This window comes from Asterias amurensis, chromosome 18 (assembly GCF_032118995.1).
Source record: "Asterias amurensis chromosome 18, ASM3211899v1".
Classification (NCBI taxonomy): domain Eukaryota; kingdom Metazoa; phylum Echinodermata; class Asteroidea; order Forcipulatida; family Asteriidae; genus Asterias; species Asterias amurensis.
This window is the reverse complement of record NC_092665.1, coordinates 13,488,961-13,514,016: the sequence shown is the minus strand read 5'-3', so window position 1 is coordinate 13,514,016 and position 25,056 is coordinate 13,488,961. Positions and strand designations below refer to the sequence as shown.

Here is a 25,056-nt window from a genome sequence, read left to right as displayed (position 1 = left end):
GATCACAGAAACTGCGACGCAAACAAAGTAACTTGTGACAGGGTAAAGGAAAAGAAAAGGTGGCACTATGCGGAATGTTAAGTGTCCATTAAAGACATTGGACACTATTGGTAATTGTCAAAGACCAATCTTCTCACTTGGTGTATCTCAACATATGCATCGAATAACAAACCTGTGGAAATTTGAGCTCAATTGGTCGTCGAAGTTGCGAGATAATAATGAAAGAAAAAAACACCCTTGTCACAGGAAGTTGTGTGCTTTCAGATGCTTGATTTCGAGATCTCAAAATAAAAATCTGTGGTCTCAAAATCAAACTCGTGGAACGTTACTTCTTTCTCAAAAACTACGTTACTTCAGAGGTAGCCGTTTCTCACAATGTTTTATACTATCAACAGCTCTCCATCGTTACCAGGAAAGTTTTTATGCTAAAAATTATTTTGAGTAATATACCAATTGTGTCCACTGCTTTTAAGCAGATCCTGTCTACTTAAACACTTTTTGTGTTTTATTCTGTTTGTGGACGTTTTTCCCCTCTGCACGTAAAGCTTGATGGCAAGTTTTCAATGCAAGGCTTGGCTTGACAGCTTACGGAAGCGTACAGCCGCCACATGAATTTGTTTTTATCTCTTTTATGGTGTACGTACACGAAAACGTATTATGTACGTACACGAAAACATATTATGTACGTACACGAAAAATCCAAACTGATTGTGTACGTACACGATAGGTATTTAGACTTATTGTGTACGTACACAATAAGTGTGGATTTATCGTGTACGCACACGATTAGTTTTTAGACTTATCGTGTACGTATAAAATAAGTTTGGATTTTTCGTGTACGAACATGATAAGTTATCACGTACGTACACGATAAAAGAGAAGAAAGACAAAAAATCATGTGGCGGCAATACGCTTTCGTAATGTTTGGTTATAATTCTAGATGTTTTCAGAAACTGATTTCAAGGGCTCGTTGTGCAGGATTTAAAAATAAATATTTTTTCGTGGGCGTTTTCCCTATGGCTTGCGTTGTTAATGTCATGGCAATGCATCCAAAGCTTAAAGGCTTGCTTAAAATTAATGTTGAATTGTAAGTGAGTGAAGGATTAATGTTTGAAAGGTTCGCGTTGACGCAGGGGAAGCGTATTTCATGCAAACAGGAAAACACTTCGTATTCAAGGAATAACAAGACAAAACAAATAAGATAGCGTTTGTATTGATTTCTCTGTGTGGCCTGCTTTACACAAATCCTATCCACATCCTCGAATGTGGCTTTTATCGTATTCTTGGGAGCCGTCTATCGAGTCCCAAACTTGGCCTAAAAAGGTTGTTTCTTTGTGATGCCCACGTTTATGTCAGGCATCCTTGTTAACATTGAACAATCGTGCATTTTAGTTTAATTTCATTAAACTTTGATGTACGATTCATCCATTCATTCATATTATTATGAGACGACTTTTTCCTAAGGTTACAAAGCGCCTAGCCTAACCGAAGATGCAACAAAGAAGTCCAAACTCAAGATGTTCAAATGAAAAGTGAAACAAAACAGTCAAGTATTTCTGTTTCTTGAATATTGTCCAAGTGTAGTTGCATGGCGAAGATGTGATTGTAGAGTTCCATAGATTTGGAGCAGTAGCAGAAAATGCCATGAACCAGCTCAAGAGACGGTGCGATGTTCAGCCAAAAGGTTCTCTGAGAAAGAGCGTATAGGGAACGCGGTGGGAAATACGGTTGTCACATGTCAGATGTATGATGGTCACTGGTGAGCAAGGGATTTGGAGAAATGTAGACAAAGTTTGAAGTAACGGTTTGCGAAGGGCGAAGGGCACACAACAAGCGTCAACTAATTGCTTGTTTTTTTTTTTTTTTATAGTGAGGCCTCTTCCCCCATAGAGCAGCACACAGACTTATAGGTCCATTCCAAATCAAGTGTTGTTCTTGGCATGTACAGGCTTTCCGTTGACGTCACTCATGTCTGAAGACTCCTGCTGATTGGCTGTAAAGCCGGATCCTGTGTGTCAAAAAGACCTTGGTTTCGAAAAGATTTGGGATGCCTTGGGAATTTAACCAGGATATACTGTTTGGGGGTTATTGAAAGACCTTTATAGGCCCAATTATCTAAAATATCAGTTATGAGAACACAGGTATTTAACGATGAAATATACACATTGACCTGAGTGAAAATAATTAACTAGTACAATGTCACAGAAAATCCTTTATGGCGCAAGCATAAAAACAGTCAACACGAATAGAATACGCTTACGTGCATCCCTCACACATATTCTTACTCCGTCGGTGCGTCACCATTCTTAGATGTACTCTGCACTTTTTCAGCGGGCACATCGACCTGTGCGGGATGGACGCGACTCGGGCGAGAAAGCATGCTCCCACCACCGCTTCGACCCCCGGCCGTGGTGACTCCCGTCCCGACACTCTGCGACTGGTCCAAGGCGGCGTTCTTCAAGAAGCGAGCTGCGTACAGCTTGGGCATGAAGGCGAGGCAGAGGGTGCTGTACGCATTCAGAAGGACCACCACGCAAAGAGTGACCACCCTCTGACTCGCCGAGGTTGCCGTGATGTAGACCGGTAGGGCAGCCATGCAGAAGACGAGAGTGGAGTACACATTGGCCGCGATGAACTTGGACTCGTTGTAGTTGCTTGGTACTTTGCGAGCCATCAGAGCGAAGTAGCAGCACGCTAGGATGAGAAAGAGGTTGTAGACGCAGCTGGCCGTGAAAGCATACCCTAACTGGCAGAAGAGATCGATGTGGTTGCGTGGAGGCGTGGGGATGAGGAGAGTTGGTTTCGTAGAGTGGAGTAAGATTCCAATGATGCAAATAACCACCTGCAAGGAATCCGTGGAAAACAAGCACGAATTATTTTAATTGTCTCCAACGGATGAAAACAGTTCCATTTCACGCACGGTAAAAGTGGGCCGGCATTTGGAGCAAATCAACCAAGGGGTTTTCTATATAAGACATGCAGCAGTCAAAGCGCATAATATTTCACCTGGGCATAAAAATCAATTAACTGTCTTTTCTTCACAAGTACGTTTCACGTTTCACTGCAACATACTTTCAACTACTGTCACCACGGTATAGGCATGTGCTAAGTAGAAGTCGCACTTTTGCCGTGTGAGACTCATTATTTTTGCACGGCAGAAGGTCGGCCATTAAACGAACCGGTGACAAAGATCGAATTTTATAATAGTTTGCCGCACATAATTCAAAATGGCGACACAGAAACAGTTTGCTAGAGAGTCATGCGCCATGATGGCATTTCGAGCTGTGCCACATCTTTGCATAGCATGCCTTGGGGTGCACCACACTACATAAACTCCCATAGCAACCACTGCTAAAAATGCTAAATTCTCAGTCACCCTCTTGAAAACATTATACCAAATGTATTTTCAGACCACTATAGAATACATAAAAGTTCTTTTCAAAATTTGGCAGGTAAGCAGTTTAAGAACATAAATCAAAAGTTTGCGCTAAATGTCGATCTTTTGTGGAATTTGGTTCAATTGTTTTATAAAATTATTTGAGTTTGACGAGAGGGCAAAAGTGAGATCACGTTTAGCGAAGGCCCAAAAATTGATCAAGACTTCTCTCATTCAGGAAGGTCAAGCAATCACCGTCGATCGAGAATACTCTTTCCTATTTTTAAAATGTGTGGCCGTGCGACCTTGATTGCTTTAAAACTCTTCTTTTTTTTTGAAGGGATTTAAACCGGACGCTAGCAGCCGGTTGGCGCGTGACGGATATAATATAGGTTTTCTCGGTCAATTTCGGCAAATGAGCAGCCAATTTAACCACCAAGCTAATTGAATGCTGGCTAAATTGAATGCTGGCTGAATTCTGAATTTGAAACGCAGTAACAAGCTGGAGAGGCAAAACAGCTTTAATTCGAACGCATGAAAATGACATTGACTGCTCATTTGCCGAATTTGACCTAGAAAACCTATAGAAGCCAACCAAGTGATCTTTCTGACATTTTGAGCGGATCAGCCCTTCCCATGAATCTATGCTAATTACATTATAGTCACGATTCGCGGGGAAATGCCATAGAGTTGTGCACTAGGCAGCCAAGGTGCACAAACTCGTATTCGTCACACGTACCACCGGGTGATGCAATCTATTTCACGGGGAATAGTCTAGAAACCTTTTCTTTTGCAACGTTACAGCCCGAGTTTTTGTTTGCCAAGTAGAGAGTTGGAAAACTATTGGAAGCAACAAATGAAAAGCGAAAACAGATTTGTAACAATGTTTACACAAAAATCGTGGGATGCATTTAGTTTTAACTGAAAGTTGGCAGAAATGCTGAATTTGGTCAGAACATGTAACATACACGATTGTTGATTGTTTGGCTAACAATCGGCCGACCGGCGTGGGTTGTTTATCACAAAATTCACTCATAGGCGACGGTTTCAAGGCTTTTAAAGGTGAGAAGGAACACTCAACAGACTAGCCAACTTCTCTAGCATTCAGTGCCCGAATTCACAGAGGTGCTCAGGCGAAAATTTGTTGATAATTCTTGAATCTACGGGCTTGTGGTACTTTTGAACGCTAGTGGTAGCAGACTTACCAGATGTTTTTCTGTAATTTAAAAAAAAGTATAATTATATATTATTTTCTTATGCTCTGCAATTTCAAACGCAATTCAGCCTCTGGCTGCCAAGTTTAATAAACCAATAATAATAATAAATTTATATTGTTGAAGTATTTCTGAGCACGCACACAACCGATAATGTTTCTGGGAAGTATGCTGCCACCTAGCGTTCCAAAAGACACCCAAATTGTAAATGACGTACTAATTCCTACCTGTACGGAGCCAAAAGTGGACGCAGCAGCAATTTGAACACGAGGACTCACAAAAGATGGCCGCTTTGTGGACTTCTTGGCCACCTTGAAGATACGATAGATGCGGATGACCTTGAGCAGCGTTGCCGAAAAGGTCACCGTGAAACTCAGCGAGATCATAGTCACCTTAGCGTTGCATGCGGCGTCGGACGGGCGGGCGAGGGTCACTATAGCTGCAGCGTAAGCCAGGACAATGCCTACCGTCTGAACGGCACTTAGCTCCCTACTGCTACTCTTGATGATGACGTGACGGCGGTAGTGGTACATACCGAAGGCCACCACAGAGGACAGAACGAGACCCGTGGTTGAGAAGAGAAGTACGGCAAGGGCCGGCGGGCTGTCCCAGGTGGTCGCGGTCGGCACTATGGCGTTGCACCGCGTTGAATCGTGATTAGGCCAATGCGTCGACACACATTCTTCACAGACGGTACCGATCGCGGTGATGGCATTTTCGGGACACCGTTGACACCCCCAGCAGCATTTCTCCTGTAAGGGCACCGCAATGAAACCCGGCACACACTGTACGCGGCAAGTGGACCTCGGTGGTACTTTTGAATTTCCCGCCCAAATCACCGCATCTTCGTCCAATACCAACCGTCTGTTGTGCTTCAGTGAGTCCCAAATACCAACCTGTACTGGGCGTATCTCCCCCGATATCACTTGCACGTTCTTTAATGCATAACGTCCAATCGGTTCACCGTTGCTTTCGAAACGGAACGGACCGTCGACGCCTTGGAAGTTGACACCGAGTAGGTACGGCAGGAAGAGGTCGCCCCTTGCAGTTATATTATACGTACAGGGGAGGTCCCCCATGCAAACATTCAGCACCTCGTGAAGAGCATGCGCAAAGATGTTGACTGCATTAACAACGAATACTTCGTCATTATTGCTCGGTGGTGGACACTGGCTCAGAACGGAACAGTTGTTTTGACTCAACCACCCTCTCTGAAATTCTGCGAACCATTTGCTCCCGGACGCGTCTGAGCCATTAATGAACTTGAAATATTCCTCGAATTCATCGATTACTTGGTAGCGGATTGGTAGAAACATACCACCCACGGTACTCTGCGATAAGGCGAGCTTTTTCAGTCTGTACGCGGACTCAAAGGCAGCGCTGCCGATGAATGTGAGATTCGCACCGGGTACCTGATGGCGAAATTTATCCAGGATAGAGTATGGAGCGCCACTTGCGGCAAATACAATAACCACGGTGGCGAACCGGTACCTTTTTAACTTGTCCACGACTTCGTCTATCTCTGTGTCTGTTGCACCGTTGGCGATCGGTGAGGAGAAGGCCAGGCAAATGCCGTTTTTCTCGGCCAGCTTTTGCACCTCGTGTGCCCCACGGATGCCGTAGCTATCCAGCGAGTAAATCAGAGCAACGTAGTCCCATCTATAGTGCAGGAGAAGGTCAATTATAGCTTGAGCGTTAAGCTTATCCGGAGGGGTAGATCTGAGAAAGTACGGGAAACGTCGCTTGTCTGACAGCTCGTCACTAGTGGCCAAGTACGAAATGATGGGAACTTGGAAAAGACTGCCGACCATACCGGATAAAATGCTGTTGGTGCTCGACACGGGACCGATGGCGCCGAGGAACGCTCCTTTCTCCCCGGGTGAAGTCGGCGGCACATCGAGGATCTCCAACCGACCGTTGGATCGCATGAGGGACAGCACAGAGAACAGCGTCATGGATTCCGTGTAGCAGTCGTCTCGGATGTCAAAACCGAGCCGTATTTTCGGCAGCAGGTCACGGCGCTCGTTGATCTTGTTTACAGTGAACGCCATGGTCTCGGACAACTCCACGGCCCATGTGGATAAAGGGGAGTCACACGGACCGCTGCTGCTGTGGTGAAACGGAAACAACCCACCGATGAAGAAATCCCCGGGATTCGTATAGCTGTTGTGAACAGTGTCTGGGATCTCATGAGCACCTAGGGTCAGACTGATTACAACTGAGAAGACAACGACGACAACGCGTGTACTTTCCGGCGCCATTTCTCGGCTTATCTTCTTACAGCTAGCTACATGTAAGGTATCACGAATGGGGGAAAAAAGTCTAGTAAGTTCACTTCTTGTGCATAAGTGTTGCAGGCTAGCCACTGTCGACAGTGTACCCGGTCTTTTAAAGACCCGCGCAAACTTGTGTCACTCATCAACAATCTAGGACGTGATTGCGCAAGTCTAGACAGTGAATTGATGACGTGTTGAGGCGGGCTGTCTGATTGGCTATTATCCACAGCTACAGTTATGGGTGACAACCGAGAGCTGCCACCAAACTCAGTGCCTCCATATAGACTGGTACCCTGTCGTTATCGTCGCGAATAAGATGGGCATGCGTCTTACAAAACCAATAGCTTCATTTGACATAGTAGGCATCCGTCCGTCAATACTGACGATGGACTGCGCCCGGGGGTTGTCCTCTCTCTTGCAGCTGTGGCTGTGGCTGAGAAGTCCGGTTCTTGCATGGACATAATGTATACACAAAGATACATCGGTACCAGACTGTAATGTTGTAGCACACATGGTATTGAGTGTATAGCTTATAATATACAAGACGATACAAATATTATTAATCTGTGAAGATTTGTGGCCCTTTTCGAAACCACGGCTTCGGCTTTGAACTCGGCTCAGGCTAGCTTAGCCCTAGACTTGATTCAAGTCCCAATCCCGTGCCATTGCCAGAAAACTGTTGTTTTGTGTTACTCTGCGTTCCCCAACCTGTTCCGCACGCGGGACCACAAGTAGTTACATTTTGATGGCAGCGGGTGTGCTTTGAGGACATCCCGCACGAGAATGGGACTTGGTTCAAGTCTAACGAGAGGAAGGACCATGCAGCCGAAGCCTATGCAATTTGACACCTGTTGACGTCACGATGATGAAAACGTTTTTTTTTAAACATTACTTATTTTGTAAGCTACAATATGCAATACGACGTGGCAGATTCCACTAGAAATTTTGCTCCCCTGTCTCTCTGCTTTGCTCACGAAGGCGACGTACATGTATGTTGCAATAAAATACATAAAACACATTTTCACAACATGCTTGGAATAAAAGAAAATGTATCTACTTATTAAAATATCAGTGAGCCTGATATTTTTAATTCAGCGACAACCAGAAATTACAAGTCCATTTCTTCTTCGATGTTATTAGAGGCAGGGGTGGGGGGGGGGGCTTGGTTTATCAACTGGCCATGGTCAAGATGACGACGGGTAAAAACAACATATCAAAATAATGCTTAGATTACAGTTGTCAAATAGATAAATAACTTGATCTTGGAACACCCCCCCCCATCTCTACCCTCTGTCTCCAAGGCTATAATGGGTTTAACCGATCGTATCTTTCGAAGGTGGCTGATGCTGATGTGCATGAACGAGCAATTCCCCTCGGTCTGTCTTACAGGAGTTCAAGGCAGTGTTGCAATTGTCCATTATCCTCACTTGGTGTATTCCGAACATGGGATAATATGCATGAAAAAAAAAATTGGGAAAATTTGGGCCACTTGATCATAGACTTGACTCAAGTCCCAATCCCGCGTTTGTGATGCTCTGCATTCCCCAACCTGTTCCTCATTCTCGGGACCACATTTTGTGTTGTTTCATAGTAAGTTGGGGTGATATGCTTTAGGGACCTCTCACACGAGAATGGGACTTGGATCAAGTCTAACTTGGGGACTTGAATCAAGTCTAACTTGATCGTTGAAGTAGCGAGAGAAAAAGCAACCTTTTTGCAGTGTGCTTTCAGACGCATGGGAAAAACTTCACAAACCTAAATGAGGATATCTTGGGGGAACATAAAAAAAAACTAAAAAAGTTTTATAATAATCAGCAGTCACCTTGTTTGGCTCTTTTGTGGCCATGAAGGGACATTGAACATACATATTTACGTGAATATTGACGTCAATATTTATGGATTACCCCTAATTCGCAAATATTCACGTCAATATTTACGTTAATAATTATTTGCGATTTGTGACCAAACGCAAATGTTTACGTAAATATTCACGATTTTTGCCCAAATCACAAAAGAAATTAACGTAAATATTCATTATCTTTCATCAGTGTATGATATAAATCATAGTTTTATAAACATTTCTTTATTTTTTAGTTTTATGTCTTGGAGCTTTTTTATCACCGTTTGACATGAAAATGTCCCATTTTTATCTTTTTAATGGACAAATAAATTGTTGAAGTTCGAGCGAGGGACTATAGTTGACCATCGTGTGATTTTACCTCTGGTATACCCACGATGTATTGCATGCATGATGTTATGGAATATTGACTAGTGGTTGAATAATGGTCGCTGCTTGAACGACACCCATAGTTGTTAAAAAACAATTTGACAAATTACTTACACTGAATGGAGAATATTAATAGCTCTCGTGTGACCAAGGATGCATCCCTGAATGGGAACAAGCAGGCCTGATTGGAAAGCATTGTTGCCAAATGGACCTCACGCAGTTAAATTGAATGAAGGAAACTTTTTCACATTTAAATTTATTCGTCAAGGTTCTTTCGTGCTTTCTCCTGAAAATTAAAAAGGCGCTTATTGTTGAAAACGAAAAAAAAAAAAAAAAAAAAAAAACATTTTTACTGTTACTGGTTCCATTCAGACAATGTGAGACATATAAAAACGGATATTAAAACAAAGGAAATCATTTAATTACTGATACCGAGCATGAAAAGGAAGTAAAGTTCACTAAAAAATAGTAATTGTCGACATTCAAATTGATTACAAAAGAAGGAATAGTTATAAAAATAAGGCCAACGCTTATAAATTGTGATATTTCTTCAAACCTAGCACGGTCCGCCATTTTGTAGCATCATATTTAGTACTCCACGGCATGGCGGGCCTTGATAGTCCACGATGCAAGGGAATAACCACACAATTTCGAGAGAAATTATTAATTGTGTGGGTTAAATGTTACTTTTAAAACACCTTCAAGCCATTTTCATGGGTAGGCCTTTCGATTATAGAGACCTACATGAGAACATTATTAGATTTCGGTAAATGTTGTCTGCATCTGCCATATTACACCCAAACCAAACAGTGCACTTCTATGGTCCATCATACTATCTCAAAAGACCTTTTTGCATTTTGGATTTTGCGAATGGTGAAGAAAAGGGCGTATGAGTGCATATCAAACAGTCAACCAATCAGCGCACTCCTACAGTGTCCAACCGCTTTCTCAAAAAGGCTAACTACATATCAATTATTAATTGGTAGATGGGTACAGGGCTAACTGTTTGATGAGCAAGGTGGAGGTCACAATTTATAAAAAAGCTTCCCACATCCATTGTATCGAACCTCAGTCGCCACTTTAAAGACATTGGACACTATATTGGTAATTGTCAAACACCAGTCTTCGCACTTGGTGTGTCTCAACATTATGCATAAAATAACACACCTGTGGAAATTTGAACACAATTGGTCGTCGAAGTTTTGCTGCATCCAGCAGCAGCAATACACCTGGTCGACATTGCCGGGAAAATGCCAAAAAACTAGGACTTGCATGTACTTGCACGTACGTGTGTTCGATGTTCGATCGAGGCAAAAGTCTACCTCGGTTGACGTCACAAAAGGGGATAGGCGGAGTCACCCCCAGAAAACGTTAATATCTATTTTTTTACCATAATTATAAATCTTTACAAACCATTACCCCAACGAATTATTTTATTGTTCATAAACATAATTTATACTCTAATGTTTGAAGAAAACAAAAATATATTTCCAGGTGACTTTAAAAGAAATTTACATTATTTTACATCCGTTGATGCTGACAAGGGGATAAGAGTTATAAACCCATGTTGACGAGTTGAAGGCTGGAACTTACATCCTCGAAAAGGATTAAAGAATAATAGATTGATTGATATAGAATAAATAGAAAGATTTCTTGAAGGTGGGGGTAGGCTCCTTGGGGGAAATTTGACTTCACATGGGAGGGCAAGATGAAGAATGTCTGGGGAGATTGCCAATTATCTTCCAAGGATATCGTTGACGTTCGGCATTGGACCCTTTCGGTACAGAAGAAGAAAAAAAAAGTTCACAGATTTACAAATAATTTACAGGGTTTACAGAAGGTAATGGTGAAAGACTTCTCTTGAAATATTAGTCCATGAAATGCTTTACTTTTTGAGAAAACGGTAAAACAATATAAATTCTCGTTAGCGAGAATTATGGATTTATTTTAAACACATGGTCATGACACGGCGAAACGCGCGGAAACAAGAGTGGGTTCTCCCGTTATTTTCTCCCGACTCTGATGACCGATTGAGCCTAAATTTTCACAGGTTTGTTAGTTTTATATATAAGTTGTGATACACGAAGTGTGGGACTTGGAAAATACTGTTTACCGAAAGTGTATAATGGCTACATTATTTTGCTTCATTTATTCAACAGAATCAGTGTCGGAGGACATGTTTGCTTACGTTGTTTAAACTCACCAAGGGATGTAGATTTATAGTTACATCGCATTACAAATTTCTTTTGTGTTGCAATCTTCTTCGGCACGTTCCCGAATTGAGGCACAGTTACTTTTAATGTGAAGGAACATTACAGAATTTGTTTTGCTAGCAAAAAAGTTGCTGTCAGTGTAAGCACTTAATCTAATCGTTACGTTACTTCAGTGAGAGTCGTTTCCAACAATGTTTTATACTATCAACAGCTCTCCAATGCTCGTTACCAAGTCAGTTTTTAAAGTTACCTGGAAATAGAATTTGTTTTTCTTCAAATATTAGAGTATATGTTTTTGAACAATAAAATAATATTTTGAGTAATTGTTTTTAACTATTTTTATGTTTAAACAAATAAATAAAGTTGTGTTGGGGTGACTCTGCCTACCCCTTTTGTGACGTCAATCGAGGCAGACTTTGCCTCGATTGAACATCGAACACACGTACTTGCTACATTCAAAGTCCTAGTCGCGAGTTTGTACGTTTCAAAAAAGTTTTTTCCTTGCATTTTTCCGGCAATGTCGACCAGGACGCCATCCCACCAATTTTTCCAGCTAGTGGGAAGTCGAAGAAGGTACATGAAATACATAAAGAACCTAAAGGAGCATTTGCCTAACGTGAAACAAAATCAGTATTGTTTCAACTTTGAGGGCACGTTTTTAGCTTGCCGCAAGCGTCACTATTATTGTGTTGGCACTGCATGCGATTCATCGCGCCTCGATTGACGTCACGATTGACGTCACGGGCTTATTTTCAATTTTGTAAATAACATGGAAACTAATTTTTCATATTCCCTCATCAAAACACATATTTGAGTGACAAAAGCTTTATTTTGACAAAATACCACTTCCAGGTGACTGAATAATTACCAACCGTACCTTCCCTTTAACAGATTGTGTATAATAACAAATCTATAGGATAGGACTTGATTCACGTCCCCCGCGCGCAAGCGCAGCATGCAGCCGGCAGTCGTCTCACGTGTTCCAGTCTCCAAAGTTGCAAGTGTCAGATTTTTCCAGGTGTGAGAATTTCACGATCTACACAGCATATTTCGGCGTCTGGCAATCGTCCCTGCTGGTAAGAAAGTCAACTTATAGATCAGATCATCAGTAAGGTAGACGATTCACGTAGAAATGAGATTTATTTGGGGGTTTCTAAAAAAGAAAGTTTGTTGTCTTCGAATTCTGTTCTTCCTCTTATTCCTCCATGCTCACACACACTCACAGTATGCAAAGCCCCTAGGTCTGGGGGCGACCGCACCGCTGCTGCACGTGGAATGTTGTGACCGTGAGTGTGAAGTGATCCATGGAATTCTACCTCCATGAGTGATCTAATCGTGTTTCGTGGGGGTCTACTGGACTGTGTTCACAAAAAGTGTGACCTTGTACATTCTTTGAGTATTCTGGCAGGCAAGATACTACCTCCATACTATACTACACAGGTCCTGGGAAAGTTGACATTGTGTCATAATTTCCAATAAATCCAAGAGTTATGAAAGTATAATAAAGCTGGCTTTTTTTGAGATATGCCCCCCCCCCCCTTTCATCATATCAAAAATTGATAAGAATTATACATTGCAATCTCCATAAAATATAAGATTTTATGTTTTCTTCCGTTAGGCTGTGTACAAATCGTGCCTGCAGGAAGTCCGGCTTTGTGGCTCTTTTGTAAACGTGTGACCATGTCACATCATTTCTAGTTCTACATGTCTATACTGATAATGAGGAAGCCCCATTATTGTTCATGACCTTGCATGCCATGATCACCCAGCTGGTGGTGTGACTTTTTTTTTTTTTTGTCATTCTTCGGATATTATTTTACACATGTGAAAAGAAGAGCAAAAAAAATAGTCGTTTATGGCATTTTAGTCCAAGGGTGACCTCAAAAAGACAAAACTTTCTGCATCTTGTATGTTGGCTTCATATCGGTTGCTATGGGTTATAAAATAGTTGTTTAGAAATATTAATGTGGTTTGTTTGTTGAAATGATTTCAAATAACTTAGAATAATGGCTCATATTTTAGATCCCTTGTAATTGTGTGTTTTTTGTGTAATTTTATGACAGAACAATGCCTGTTATTTTGTAGGACATAACTTTTGACTACTCAAAAAGGCAGAGTGTTTCGCCGGTTTTCGGTGTACTTCAAGAGGAAAATGTCAAGTTCTTTTAATCATTATTTTCACTATAAATACAATTACCGCATGCTCTACACATAGTATTTTATACATGTATTGAACGTGCATGTGTTATGTGCATGAACAAATCTTAAATAGCAAACTTAATATCAGAGGTTAGAAGGCAATTTGCCCTTTTAAAGGAGAGCTTATTTGATGATTTTGTTTCCTTAAACTTGAAATGTTTCTAATTCTAACACATGCTTGCAACACAAAAGAGAAAGGTCCTTGCTATATGGCTGCACTTTAGACCACAGCCTGTGGACCTCACTCATTTACTATAGCTGAGCAGCCACATGGAGCCCAAAGTCATAAAAATCTGAGATTGATCTTAACTGTGAATCAATCTTAATTGCTAAGGAAAGTGTGATATCACAACACTAACATAGTCATATAACAGCTCAGCTCATTTGAAGATGAATCTTAAGTGCTTTGTGAGTTCATGGAGAAAAGGTGGAGCAGACACAGGGGTCGAAATTGCCACTAGCCTTCTAGCACAGGACTGCCAGATGTACAGCCGCCCTACCTCTAGAAACTATAAGGCCCTGCTCATGGGGTAGCCTTATAGTTTCTAGAAGTCTAGCCGTCCTAGGCTACTCACTTTTCCATTTTGCTAGCCCGACAGGCTAGCCGAAAATAGTGCAAAAATCAACATCACAAATGATTATGAACTGTGCCAATGAAATACTTTCTGAAATACTTTCTGTGACCTACAATGAATTTGTGCCTTGACTCAAGCCCAAAATAGACAAGTAGTCATATTTTATGTGTTTTTTTTTTCTTTTATTATTTTTCTTTAGCATTTAAGAAGCTTCTGCATTCAAAATGCCAAAGCAAGAGGGCGGCAAGTCGCCACAGCAGGGCCAAACACCGACGTACAGTATGGAATCCCCAAGACGGTCAGCCAGGCAAGTGGAACGTCGCAAACGGAAACTCGAGAAAGCTGTGGAAGAAGAGAAGGTTGCTGCAGAAACTAGCGCGAAAAAATCCAAGAGAGTGCCGAAAAAGAAGTCGAATCATCATCGTTCTGGTGCTAAGACCCCACGAACAGGTAACCAAAGCCCTTTTTACACTGTAGGGCCTACCTGTTATCCCAGTAATAATAATAATAATAACTTATGATTTATATAGCGCCTAATAACTAATACTTAATTCTCTAAGCGCTTTACATTGGTGCCCTGGTCATAGGGCCAATAACATCCCCTTTTAATGTTTCTCAGCTCCCTTGGGAGTATACAACCTGGGCAACAGTTTATATCGCTCCAAAGGCTTTTTCATTCACAATATCAACCTCTACCCTCGCAGGTACCCATTTATACCCCTGGGTGAAGAGAAGCAATTATAGTAAAGTATCTTGCTCAAGGACACAAGTGTCACGACCGGGATTCGAACCCACACTCCGGTGAATCAGCACCAGAACTTGAATTCGATGCTCTTAACCACTCGGCCATGACACTCTACAGAATAGAGCCCAGGGAGTTTTGTTGACCCCGGCGCACTTTCACACTATCCCCGCCAAGGTTCCTACATTAGTATTATTATTATTATTGTTATTATTATTATTATTATAATTTATTCAGCCATTTTAGAAATACATGACAATACAAAAACACTTCCAGATGGTCTAGGAGAAACAAAAGCATAGGGTTTCGGCATTCAAGAATACCCAAGGGGTTTTACCACTTACCCCTTTTCGAGAGCAGGGGTGGCTGTTTCATGGCTAATGCCCATTTGTCGAGGTAAAAAAGTTGGCTGTTGTTCCCTGTGGTCGCCCCCCGAAAGGGCTTTAGGAGGTTTTAGCTGCCATGTGTGATTAAGGCAGTGAACACCATTTTCTTTATCACTTTTGTGTTTCATGACCATATCATTTCATCAACTTGTGTGTGTGTCTGTTTTATCGGAACAGGAAAATACAAACCCTACACAGCTGACAGCGTCTCCGCTAAGTTACGCAAAGAAGGCAACCTTGCCTATGGGTCGGCCTTCAAGGAAGGCATTCCTTCGGTAGTGAAGATGGCCAGGTTAGAGAAGTCCCTCCATTTTTACATCCGAGCTGCAAATGAAGCTGATGGGCCTACTCGGGATGGCGACTGGTCGTCAGCAACAAAAAACTGTGGCGTGGCCACTAAACGCATGGCCCAGGAATGCCCTGCCGACAATAAGGAGCGCCCCTTGTCCTTCTACAGGATGTCTTTAAAGTATTTGACCCAAGCACTTGCCAGAGGCTCCAGTTGCCAGGAGCATCAATGGGAGGAGAATTTGAAAGAGGAGATTCAAGACGTCTACCAGGACGTCATGGAGGTCTTGAGCGATTTTGACGACAAGAAAGACTTTCTCAAAGAGCTCTACCAGCTTTCCAACGTGATGTCGCCTGGAGTGCATCTTGCCAAAGCCAAGCTCGACATATGCACCACACTCTTCAAGGAGTCGGTAAAGTTCCTTGAAGTTGAGAACTTCAAGGACAGTCTGAGGTGCCTCCACGACATTCGTCAGCCAGTCGAGGAGGCACTTCAGATGCTGCGCAATAGATCCATCTCGCGTGATCCGGAAGCCGTGGAACTTACCTTTGATCTTGAAGTGGTGAAGCGTGACACCGCTTACCATATCTGTACCTCCGAATCAATCCAGGCCAGGAAGTGCGGAGAAAAAATGCTGAAGCAAGTTCTGGGAAGTGAGGAATACTTAAATATGGATGAAGTCTTGATAACGCTGGACTGGTTCAAGGAAGCTAGTCTCAAGGTAAATAGAAGACTAGTTGGGCTTATGTTCTGGCATGAGCACTATGTAATCTCTAATGGTAATTCACAATCTGAGAAGCATGACAGTAAAAAAGTACGCTTCTTAAAGGCAGTGGACACTATTAGTAATTACTCAAAATAATTATTAGCATAAGACCTTTCTTGGTGAAGAGAGTTTGATGGTATAAAACATTGTCAGAAACGGTTCCCTCCGAAGTGCCATAGTTTTCGAGAAAGAAGTAATTCTCCACGAATTTGATTTCAAGATCTCAGATTTAGAACTTGAGGTCTCGAAATCAACCATCTAAACACACACAACTTCATGTGACAAGGGTGTTTTTTCTTTCATTGTCATCTCAGAAGTTCGATGACCGATTGAGCTAAAATCTTCACAGGTTTGTCAATTTATGCAAATGTTGAGAAACACCAACTGTGAAGGCTAGTCTTTGACAATTACCACTGTCTTTAAGGCCTGCTTTGAATGTTATTTGTTGACAGGCAGCCGAGCTTGACCTTGAACAGGAGGCAGCCGCCCTGAGCTTCCTTGGGCTCATTCATCAGAAGATTCTCTTCTCGACCACCCGGAGCAAGCAGTACTACAAGAGGTGTTTGGAGCTTGTGGATGCAGCTAGACCAAAGACATTCCTGACCCAAGAGTGGTATAAGCAGTGTGTGGAAGGGTTTAGGAAGATCCAGGAGAAAGAGCGCATGAGGGACGAGGCTGCACAGCAGAAGATCAAAGATAAGGTAAGGTTGTGACAAGGGCCCTTTTTTATAGAGCTGCTTTTAAAAGCACAAAAAGAAGCTAAGCACAACAGAATTACGCTTACCGGAACAAGCCCAACTACCATGTCTTTGTACAAATTGTGGAGGAGCTCCTGCTCATCTCTGCTATAGCAGACAATTGCTAAGGGCCCAATTTCATAAAAAAATAATATTGAAGTCTTATATAGCGCACTTATACCAAACAAGGTGCTCAAGGCACTGAGTATATACAAACTTTCTTAAAGATAGGTTAGTGCAGTGATGAATTCTGAGACCCAAGATGGGATTCAAACCGGGGTCCATAGATGTGAAAGGTACGACATGATGTCACTAAACCGACCCAAAAGCCAAACTTACTTGTGAGCATTGCACATGTGAAACACAAAATCTTGCTTTACTTTACAGATTCTTGAAAGTTTGAAAGAAGAGATTACAGCCTTAAAGGAAGCTAACCTGAAAGGTGTCTATAGCCTGCTGGAGCATCTCTACAAACACCACGTGCCATCCAAGACGCCGAAGTTCACCAGTAAACACCTGGAAGACCTTCAGAAGAACGTGGATGAGCCTTCCACTATGACCACGCAGAAGCAACGCAAGAAGCTTCTTCTCAAAGCTTGTCAAGACTTCCATCCAGACAAATTCGCCGGGACAGTGGATGAGAATGAATCCCAGGAGGACCGCGACAAACGTAAGGTACTCCACGAGGAGATCACCAAGATGATCACTAAGTACTACGAGCATCTTAAGATGTGTTAGAAAGTTTCTCCTACTGGCTGAGAAAGTCTTTTTTATGAACTTCCAAGCAGTATTTTTAATCAGGTGAGGTTTGCGGTAGCACCACTCTTTTGAGCGGGTTCTGAGAAGAGACGGTGGTTTTTATGCTAAATCAGTTTTTGGAAAAAATGGGAGACTCTTGGGGATACAAGGGCAGGGCCAATTTCATGACCCCGCTTACTGGGGAAATTTTTGCGTTCACACCCTACCATGGTCCATAGGGGGCCGTTTTATAGGGCGCCAACAAAACAGGATTCTATGGTAAGCAGAGCCATGAAATGGTCCCCAGGTGGCAGAAGACAAACTTGGTAATTCCATTCTTCTTGAAAATGTGCGCATGCTCAGAACTTGCTACATCAACAACAGAAGTTTACCTGAGCCAATTTCATAGAGCTGCTTAAAGGAACACGTTGCCTTGGATCGGTCGAGTTGGTCTTTGAAATGCGTTTGAAACCGTTTTTTATAAAATGCATATGTGTAGAAAGATGTTGTAAAAGTAGAATACAATGATCCACACAAACATGCCTCGAAATTGCACGGTTTTCCTTTTACCTCGTCGACTAACACGGTCGGCCATTTATGGGAGTCAAAATTTTGATTCCCATAAACGGCTGACCGTGTTAGTTCGCACAGTAAAAGGAAAACCACGCAATTTTGAGGCAAACTTGTGTAGATCATTGTATTCTACTTTTAAAACATCTTTCCAACCATATGCAATTTATAAAAAACGGTTACTAACGCTTTTTATAGGCCAACTCGTCAGATGCAAGGCAACGTGTTCCTTTAAGAACAAACATTGCTAAACTATTTTGTGCTAAGCAGAAATGATCATGATACCAGTCAAACATATTACATGTGACATGGTATTTTTATGCTAACCTTATCAGGTAAGCATACTTTTGTTGTGCTTAGCTACTATTCCTTCTTAGGCAGCTCTATGGAATTCGCCCCATCGCCCAATTGTTATGGCCCTGCGTACTGGATTGTTATGCACTTTCGGAGCCATAAGGACCATATGTCGATGCCATGGCAGGGCGTAAGCGTGGAATTCCACAGTATTAAAGGGAAGGTACATGTTTAAGTTGTCAAAGACCAGTTTTCTCACTTGGTGTGTCCCAACATTTTACCATAAAATAACAAGCCTGTGATAATTTGAGCTTAATTGGTCATCGAAGTTGCGAGAAAATGTAAAAAAAAAAAAATCACCCCTGTTGGACGAATTTGTGTGCTTTCAGATAGGAATAAAAGACTTCTGGCTAGAAGTCTTTTATTATTTTAGTAAGAAACTACCTCTTCTAAAAATCTATGCTACTTCAGAGGGAGCTGTTTCTCACAATGTGTTATACTATCAACAGCTCTCCAATGCTGGTTACCAAGTTTTTTAAGTTAATATTTGTTTTGAGTAATTACCGAACGTGTACCTTCCCTTTAAAGCACTAGACGTTTGGCCCTAGTACAGTAAGGCCAAATCCAAACTGACGTTTATAGCTACAGCTCGGACTGTTGCTAATGGGGATGTTGCCAAGGAAGTACTATACCACAATGCATTATGACGCAGAGCTCTAGCGGTAGCCGTAGGTGCAGCTGCCAATATTGGACACTCCTAGTGCTACCCTAGCGTTGCAAAAGAGCTTCAGTTTTCAGAATATCAACTTTTGTATTCCTTTGTTTATAAAAAAAACTATATTCCTGTTCTTTCTTTTGTTTGCGGTAAATTGTAGTAGACAGGGACCATTAAAGTGTATCTCGTTGCATTCGTCATAGTGGAAGTTTTTCCAATGGTTGTAATTTGTTTACAGGGATTGGGGAAAGAAATTGTTTAAAAAAATATATTGTCATTTTGCCAAGTTCCTGAAAAAACTCAAAAAGTGTTTCACCATGTGAATAGACATGCACGCTTATACTGAAAAGAAGTTATGTTTGTTATTTATTAATTTTTCATATGTTATTTTGTTTTTTAATTGCCATAAAAATATCATCTTTTTCCATCATTTTTGTCTTTCTTATTGAAAATTGAGACTTATAATAGTACCAATCAATTACAACAAAATCAGTATAAGCCTGCAGGTCCATTCACAATTTAAACAGTTTTCAAAAACTTTTCAAAAGTTTCAACCTTTGGAAAAACTGCCAATATGACGGTAGAGAAAAGGTGCACTTGATTGTGTTTCTTGTCAGTAGGAAAAGGTATCATAAGTAATTTTACCGCCCACTCAATAAGAATCATCTTTGGTAGTTTTCATTTGTGTTTATTTATTTGTTTGTTTTATTTATTTGTCGTTGAATAGTTTTAGAGGTACTTCGCATTCTTGCCACAAACCTTAGAATGTCATTTCGGACGGGGTCGTCAATAAAATATTGACGAAAGCCTGGTTCATCGGGAAATGGTTTGTGCCAAGCGGTTTGACCAAACAGCTCTGGTTTGCACTGAATTTTTGACGCCACAATTCACAGGGAGTACGAACTGGGCTTTACTCTATATACAGATAATGTGTTCAACCTTTCTTTATGTTTCAAGAAACTCAGGTACTTGTCAATCCTTATCGTCACAGTGGTGGATAATTGATTTCTAGTTAGTGTCGAGATGTCATTCATCAGTACCATCAGTAGTTTTTAAAGACAGTGGACACTATTGTTAATTGTCAAAGACCAGTCTTCCCGCTTGGTGGATCTCAAAATATGCATGAAATAACAATCTTGTGAAAATTTGAGCTCATTCCGTCATCGAAGTTGCGAGATGAAATTAAAAAAACACACCCTTGTCACGCGAAGTTGTGTGCTTTCAGATGCATGATTTTGAGACCTCAAATTCCAAATGAGGTCTTGAAATCAAATTCGTTGAAAATTACTTCTTTCTCGAAAACAGCGTTATTTTAGAGGGAGCCGTTTCTTACAATGTTTTATAATATCAACCTCTCCCCATTACGCGTAAGGTTTTATGCTAATAATTATTTTGAGTAATTACCAGTAGTCTCCACTGCCTATAAACTCTTTGTTCATAGCAGGAATCCAGAGGATAAAAAGGGACTGTTTGACAAAACGCACTGGACACCTTTGGTAATTGTCAAAGACCAGTATTCTCAGCATATGTATAAATTAACAAACCTGTGAACATTTTAACTCAATTGGTCGTCAAAATTGCAAGAGAATAATTGAAGAAAAAAACATCCTTGTCGCACAAGTTCGGGCTTTCAGATGCCTTAAATTCCATATCTCAACTCTTTCTTTTAGTGAGAAATTACTTCTGTCTCTAAAACTACGTTACTTCTGAGCGAGATTCTCACAATCTCTATCAACAGCTCTCCATCGCTCGTTTATCAAGTAATATCAAGTATGTTTTTATGCTGACAACTCGTTTGAGTTATTGCTAATAGTGTCCAGGGCCCAATTTCATAGAGCTGCTAAGCGCACACATTTTCTTAGCATGAAATTCCTCCCTGGATAAAAACAGGAATGCCAACCAAACTTCCACACTTTTCAGGACAAGCAAACAACAGCTGAATACCAGTCAGAAAACAACATGCAACAAAAGGAAATTGGTGGTAGCCCTGTTTCATAAATAAACCATAAATTATTTTATCAAGGAAGAAATTCCATGCTTAGCAAATTTTTGTGCTTAGCAGCTCTATGAAATTGGGCCCAGTGCCCTTTAATGCGACCTTGCATTGTAAATCTATTTTGCATTTTGGGAAATATAATCAGAAACCGTTTTTTTTTTTCCAGTATTACATTGCATGTATACTCCATCCTTTATTTTATTCATATACAGTTTATGTCAAGAAAAACAAAAATAAACAAACCAGGGTGGTGGTGAGAATGTCATAATTTGTGTGTGAATTTCTGTTTTAAAAATCTAATTGCATCCGTCTACAAAAAGAAAACTTGTCAAATTTGTGATGTAATGAAGGACCTTTTCCGAAAGACTCTGATGGTGTCTAAACGTGACCCCATCCTTACCACGTATTGCACTACATGGTTTTGGACTGCGGGGTTCCTAGGTTCGAATCCCACTCAAGCAGTATTATTATGCCTGTTGTTCAAGTATGTGTCTGACATTGGTATAGGATAAAAGCAAACGAATATAAAGTACAATTAAAAATGCTAACTTCTTTGAACCAAAAAGGTCCACTACTAAAGCCCGGTTCATATACTTCCTGCGAATGCTTCGTGCGATGCGAATTTCATTGCGTCACAAAGGGAAATGGAGCGCGTACCGATTGTTGCGTCACCAAAATTCGATTTGCGTTCGCAAGAAGTATGAACCGTGCCGGGCTTAACTTCGCGTCATGCAACAGAAGCGGATTTTGTACATTTCTTTGAATATAAAACTTGCAACATGCAACACTTTGGAACAAGCTACCCAGCCACATTCAAGCAGCTTCATTGGACACTTTTAAAGACAGTGGACACTATTGGTAATTGTCAAAGACCAGTCTTCTCACTTGGTGCATCTCAACATTATGCATAAAATAAAAAACCTGTGAAAATTTGAACTCAACTGGTCGTCAAAGTTGCGAGATAACTATGAAAGAAAAAAAACACCCTCGTCACACGAAGTTGTGTGCTTTCAGATGCTTGATTTCGAGACCTCAAGTTCTAAACTTGAGGTCTCGAAATCAAATTCGTGGAAAATTACTTCTTTCTCGAAAACTATGTTACTTCAGAGGGAGCCGTTTCTCACAATGTTTAATACCATCAACCTCTCCCCATTACTCGTTACCAAGTGAGGTTTTATGCTAATAATTATTTTGAGTAATTACCAATAGTGTCCACTGCCTTTAAATCTCTATCCCATCTGTTTTTGCAATCTGGTTATAGCGCTTAGAAACTTCCGTATATTTTTTAGCGCTCTGGACTGTTGTAATGATTGTTATCATTAGTCTGGAGGATGTCGCTGTTTCAAGTCCCCGCTCTCGTAATTTTGTTTTTTGTTCATTCCTAACTACATACACATTTATGTTACTATATTACTCTTGGACAAAATTGAGACAATGCATTAATTTTTCGGGTCAGCTTCAAAACAAGTTGGCCTACTTGCACAATCATGACGAACGAAGCATAACAGCCAGTTTTAGAGCCAAACAGATTGGCTATAGAAAAACATAGGTTTTCCATCTCTAGTACACAAAAAGCACAATTACATGTAAAACATGATGTTATTGTTGGCAGAGTTCTCTTATAAATGTCTGGTTTGATTATGTTAGGGTTTGTACTGACAAGGAAACGAATTCTTTGGGGAAAAAACCCTCACACTTAGCCAAGAACTTTCCAACAACATTTCCTCCGCGACTTCCTTCAAACTTTTCCGATATAGCCCCACCAAGTTACCAAGTTCCTTGTTAAAAACAACATTTCCATGAAAATGGAAACACATTAGTAAGTAAATAGATACATACCATACATGGTGTTACCGCAAACCAAATAATATTAAGCATTAGTAATTGTTTTCCTTTCTCGGGCATCAGTTTACTTATAATTGTTCTGACGAGAACTCATTCGTAAACTTTTTGGTTTTACAAGATTTTGGTTAGAAGCCTATACAGCCACTTTTGATAGTATAAAGCTTTTTGATAAAACATTTCACTTCGAAGTAATGTAGTTGTGCAAAAAAGATAGAAGTTGTTATTCCCTAAAATTTAAATCTGAAAAGTGTTACTGCAGTATGATACCTACCCTTACCCCTAACCCCTTACCCTTAACCCCTAACCTTTAACCCCTAACCCCTAACCCCTAACCCTTAACCCCGAATCCCTTACCCTTAACCCCTAACCCCTAACCCCTAACCCCTAACCCCTAACCCCTAACCATTATTCCATGTTATTCTTTGGGATTATTCATCTTGTGTTGACTACTGGCTCCGGATATCTAAACAAAACGCGACCATTTTTTAAATTAAATATCCACATGCTTATTTAATTGTTGAATCTACTTTTATTATATAGGATTTAACAATCGAATGGTTCCAAAAACTAAAACTAACTTTACCTTTAAAATGTAAATATCTGCGCCGGAAGACATTGTTCAGTCTACCCACAGTACACTAATCTCCTTTGTTATTTATCTGCAGGGATATGAAGCGTTTTTTCATGCGTGACCTCTATATGTGAATATTAATTAGTCAAAAGGGCTTCTGGAATTCGGTCATTTTCAGCGGCCTTTTCTGAGAAGTCTCAACCAAAAATTAAATTGAAGAGCATATCTGTCGTTATGTATAAAAACAATCGGTGCAACTCAAATTTTAAAAAGAGAAATTTGTATGTAAAAAATGGCTTCAAAAACAGAGAAAACAAGTCACAAAAACACGGAAAATTTTTCTGTTATGAACGGCAACAGTCCCCAATTAGTATGTATGGATAGATTATTTCATATTCTACCTGGAAATGTTTCGGTTGTTACCAAAATTAAGAACTATGTATTTTGTTCACTGTTCCTGTGATGCACACTTGCACTGTACACTATTGGTAATTGTTCAAAAATGTGAGCATAACAAATTACTTGGTAACGAGCAATGGAGAGCTGTTGATAGTATAAAACATTGTGAGGAACGAAGTGATTTTTCACTAAAATAATTATTTGAATTGAAATTAGAGACATCAGCTGAGGTCGAGTCTCGAATTCAACATCTGAAAGCAAACAATTTCGTGCGGCAAGGGTGTTTTTTTCTTCTTTCATTATTCTCTCGCAACCTCGACGACCAATAGACTTCAAATTTTCACAGGTTTGTTAATTTGTCCATTTTATGTTGAGATACACCAAGTGAGAAGACTGGGATTTTACAATTTACCAATAGTGTTCAGTGTCTTTAAACTCTAAACACTGTTTTTACAGTGTATGAACCGGAGTTTATGCATAAAACTAATGAAAAACTATACTTTGTTTTGTCTGATTGTGAGCAAAGGCTCTTCTGTATACCGTATCGTATTCTTTATGGGGCGTGGCGGATACTCCCTTCTCTGAGGTTGCCAACAGCTTCCTTGTTGACGATACCAGCATAAAGTGTCTCCTCCTCTTCAGAATTGACGATTTTTGGCGATCCTCGGGAGAGATCCAAGTCTGCGTATATGAGACCCTCGGCGTTCTTTAGTCTTGGGTCACCGTGAGCGGCTCTGTCCCCACCACGGTCTGCAGTCTGCTCTGGTGGTTCGGACTTGTCTTCGGTCTTCTTGGTTGACTTCCGGGCCTTGGAGAGATGGTACGGGATGACGCTGGGAGGTTTCTTCCCGCTGGATTCGCTTCCAGTGGCAACCTTTACACCGGGGTTGGTATCCCGCTGTACGGACTGAACTTCATCCCTCCCCGC

At 40.9% G+C, this 25,056-nt stretch overlaps 2 protein-coding genes across 2 annotated transcripts; one reads left to right on the top strand and one right to left on the bottom strand.

Annotated features, from left to right (window-relative positions):
- Positions 1-2,281: 2,281 nt before the first annotated feature.
- On the bottom strand, positions 2,282-6,851 carry LOC139951021 (metabotropic glutamate receptor 5-like). Its single transcript, XM_071949840.1, has 2 exons — positions 4,818-6,851; positions 2,282-2,842 (listed from the first exon to the last, which is right to left on the bottom strand). The coding sequence occupies exons 1-2, from the start codon at positions 6,849-6,851 to the stop codon at positions 2,282-2,284; spliced, it is 2,595 nt and encodes an 864-aa protein (XP_071805941.1).
- Positions 6,852-12,290: 5,439 nt separating this feature from the next.
- LOC139950817 (uncharacterized) lies at positions 12,291-21,581 on the top strand. The gene is made up of 5 exons (XM_071949640.1): positions 12,291-12,382; positions 14,280-14,530; positions 15,386-16,218; positions 16,716-16,964; positions 17,388-21,581. Exons 2-5 carry the CDS (start codon positions 14,305-14,307, stop codon positions 17,736-17,738), a joined length of 1,659 nt encoding a protein of 552 aa, XP_071805741.1. The 5' UTR covers positions 12,291-12,382; positions 14,280-14,304; the 3' UTR covers positions 17,739-21,581.
- Positions 21,582-25,056: the final 3,475 nt, after the last annotated feature.

What these genes read in the sequence shown, in the direction of transcription:
- LOC139951021 (XM_071949840.1), bottom strand. Translation starts at nt 6,851, where the DNA reads ATGGCGCCGGAAAGTACACGCGTTGTCGTCGTTGTCTTCTCAGTTGTA. An exon ending in CCACTTTTGGCTCCGTACAG is followed by an intron (nt 2,843 to 4,817) that starts GTAGGAATTAGT and finishes GATTCCTTGCAG; the next exon opens with GTGGTTATTTGCATCATTGG.
- LOC139950817 (XM_071949640.1), top strand. Translation starts at nt 14,305, where the DNA reads ATGCCAAAGCAAGAGGGCGGCAAGTCGCCACAGCAGGGCCAAACACCG. An exon ending in TGCTAAGACCCCACGAACAG is followed by an intron (nt 14,531 to 15,385) that starts GTAACCAAAGCC and finishes TTATCGGAACAG; the next exon opens with GAAAATACAAACCCTACACA. An exon ending in AGCAGAAGATCAAAGATAAG is followed by an intron (nt 16,965 to 17,387) that starts GTAAGGTTGTGA and finishes TTTACTTTACAG; the next exon opens with ATTCTTGAAAGTTTGAAAGA.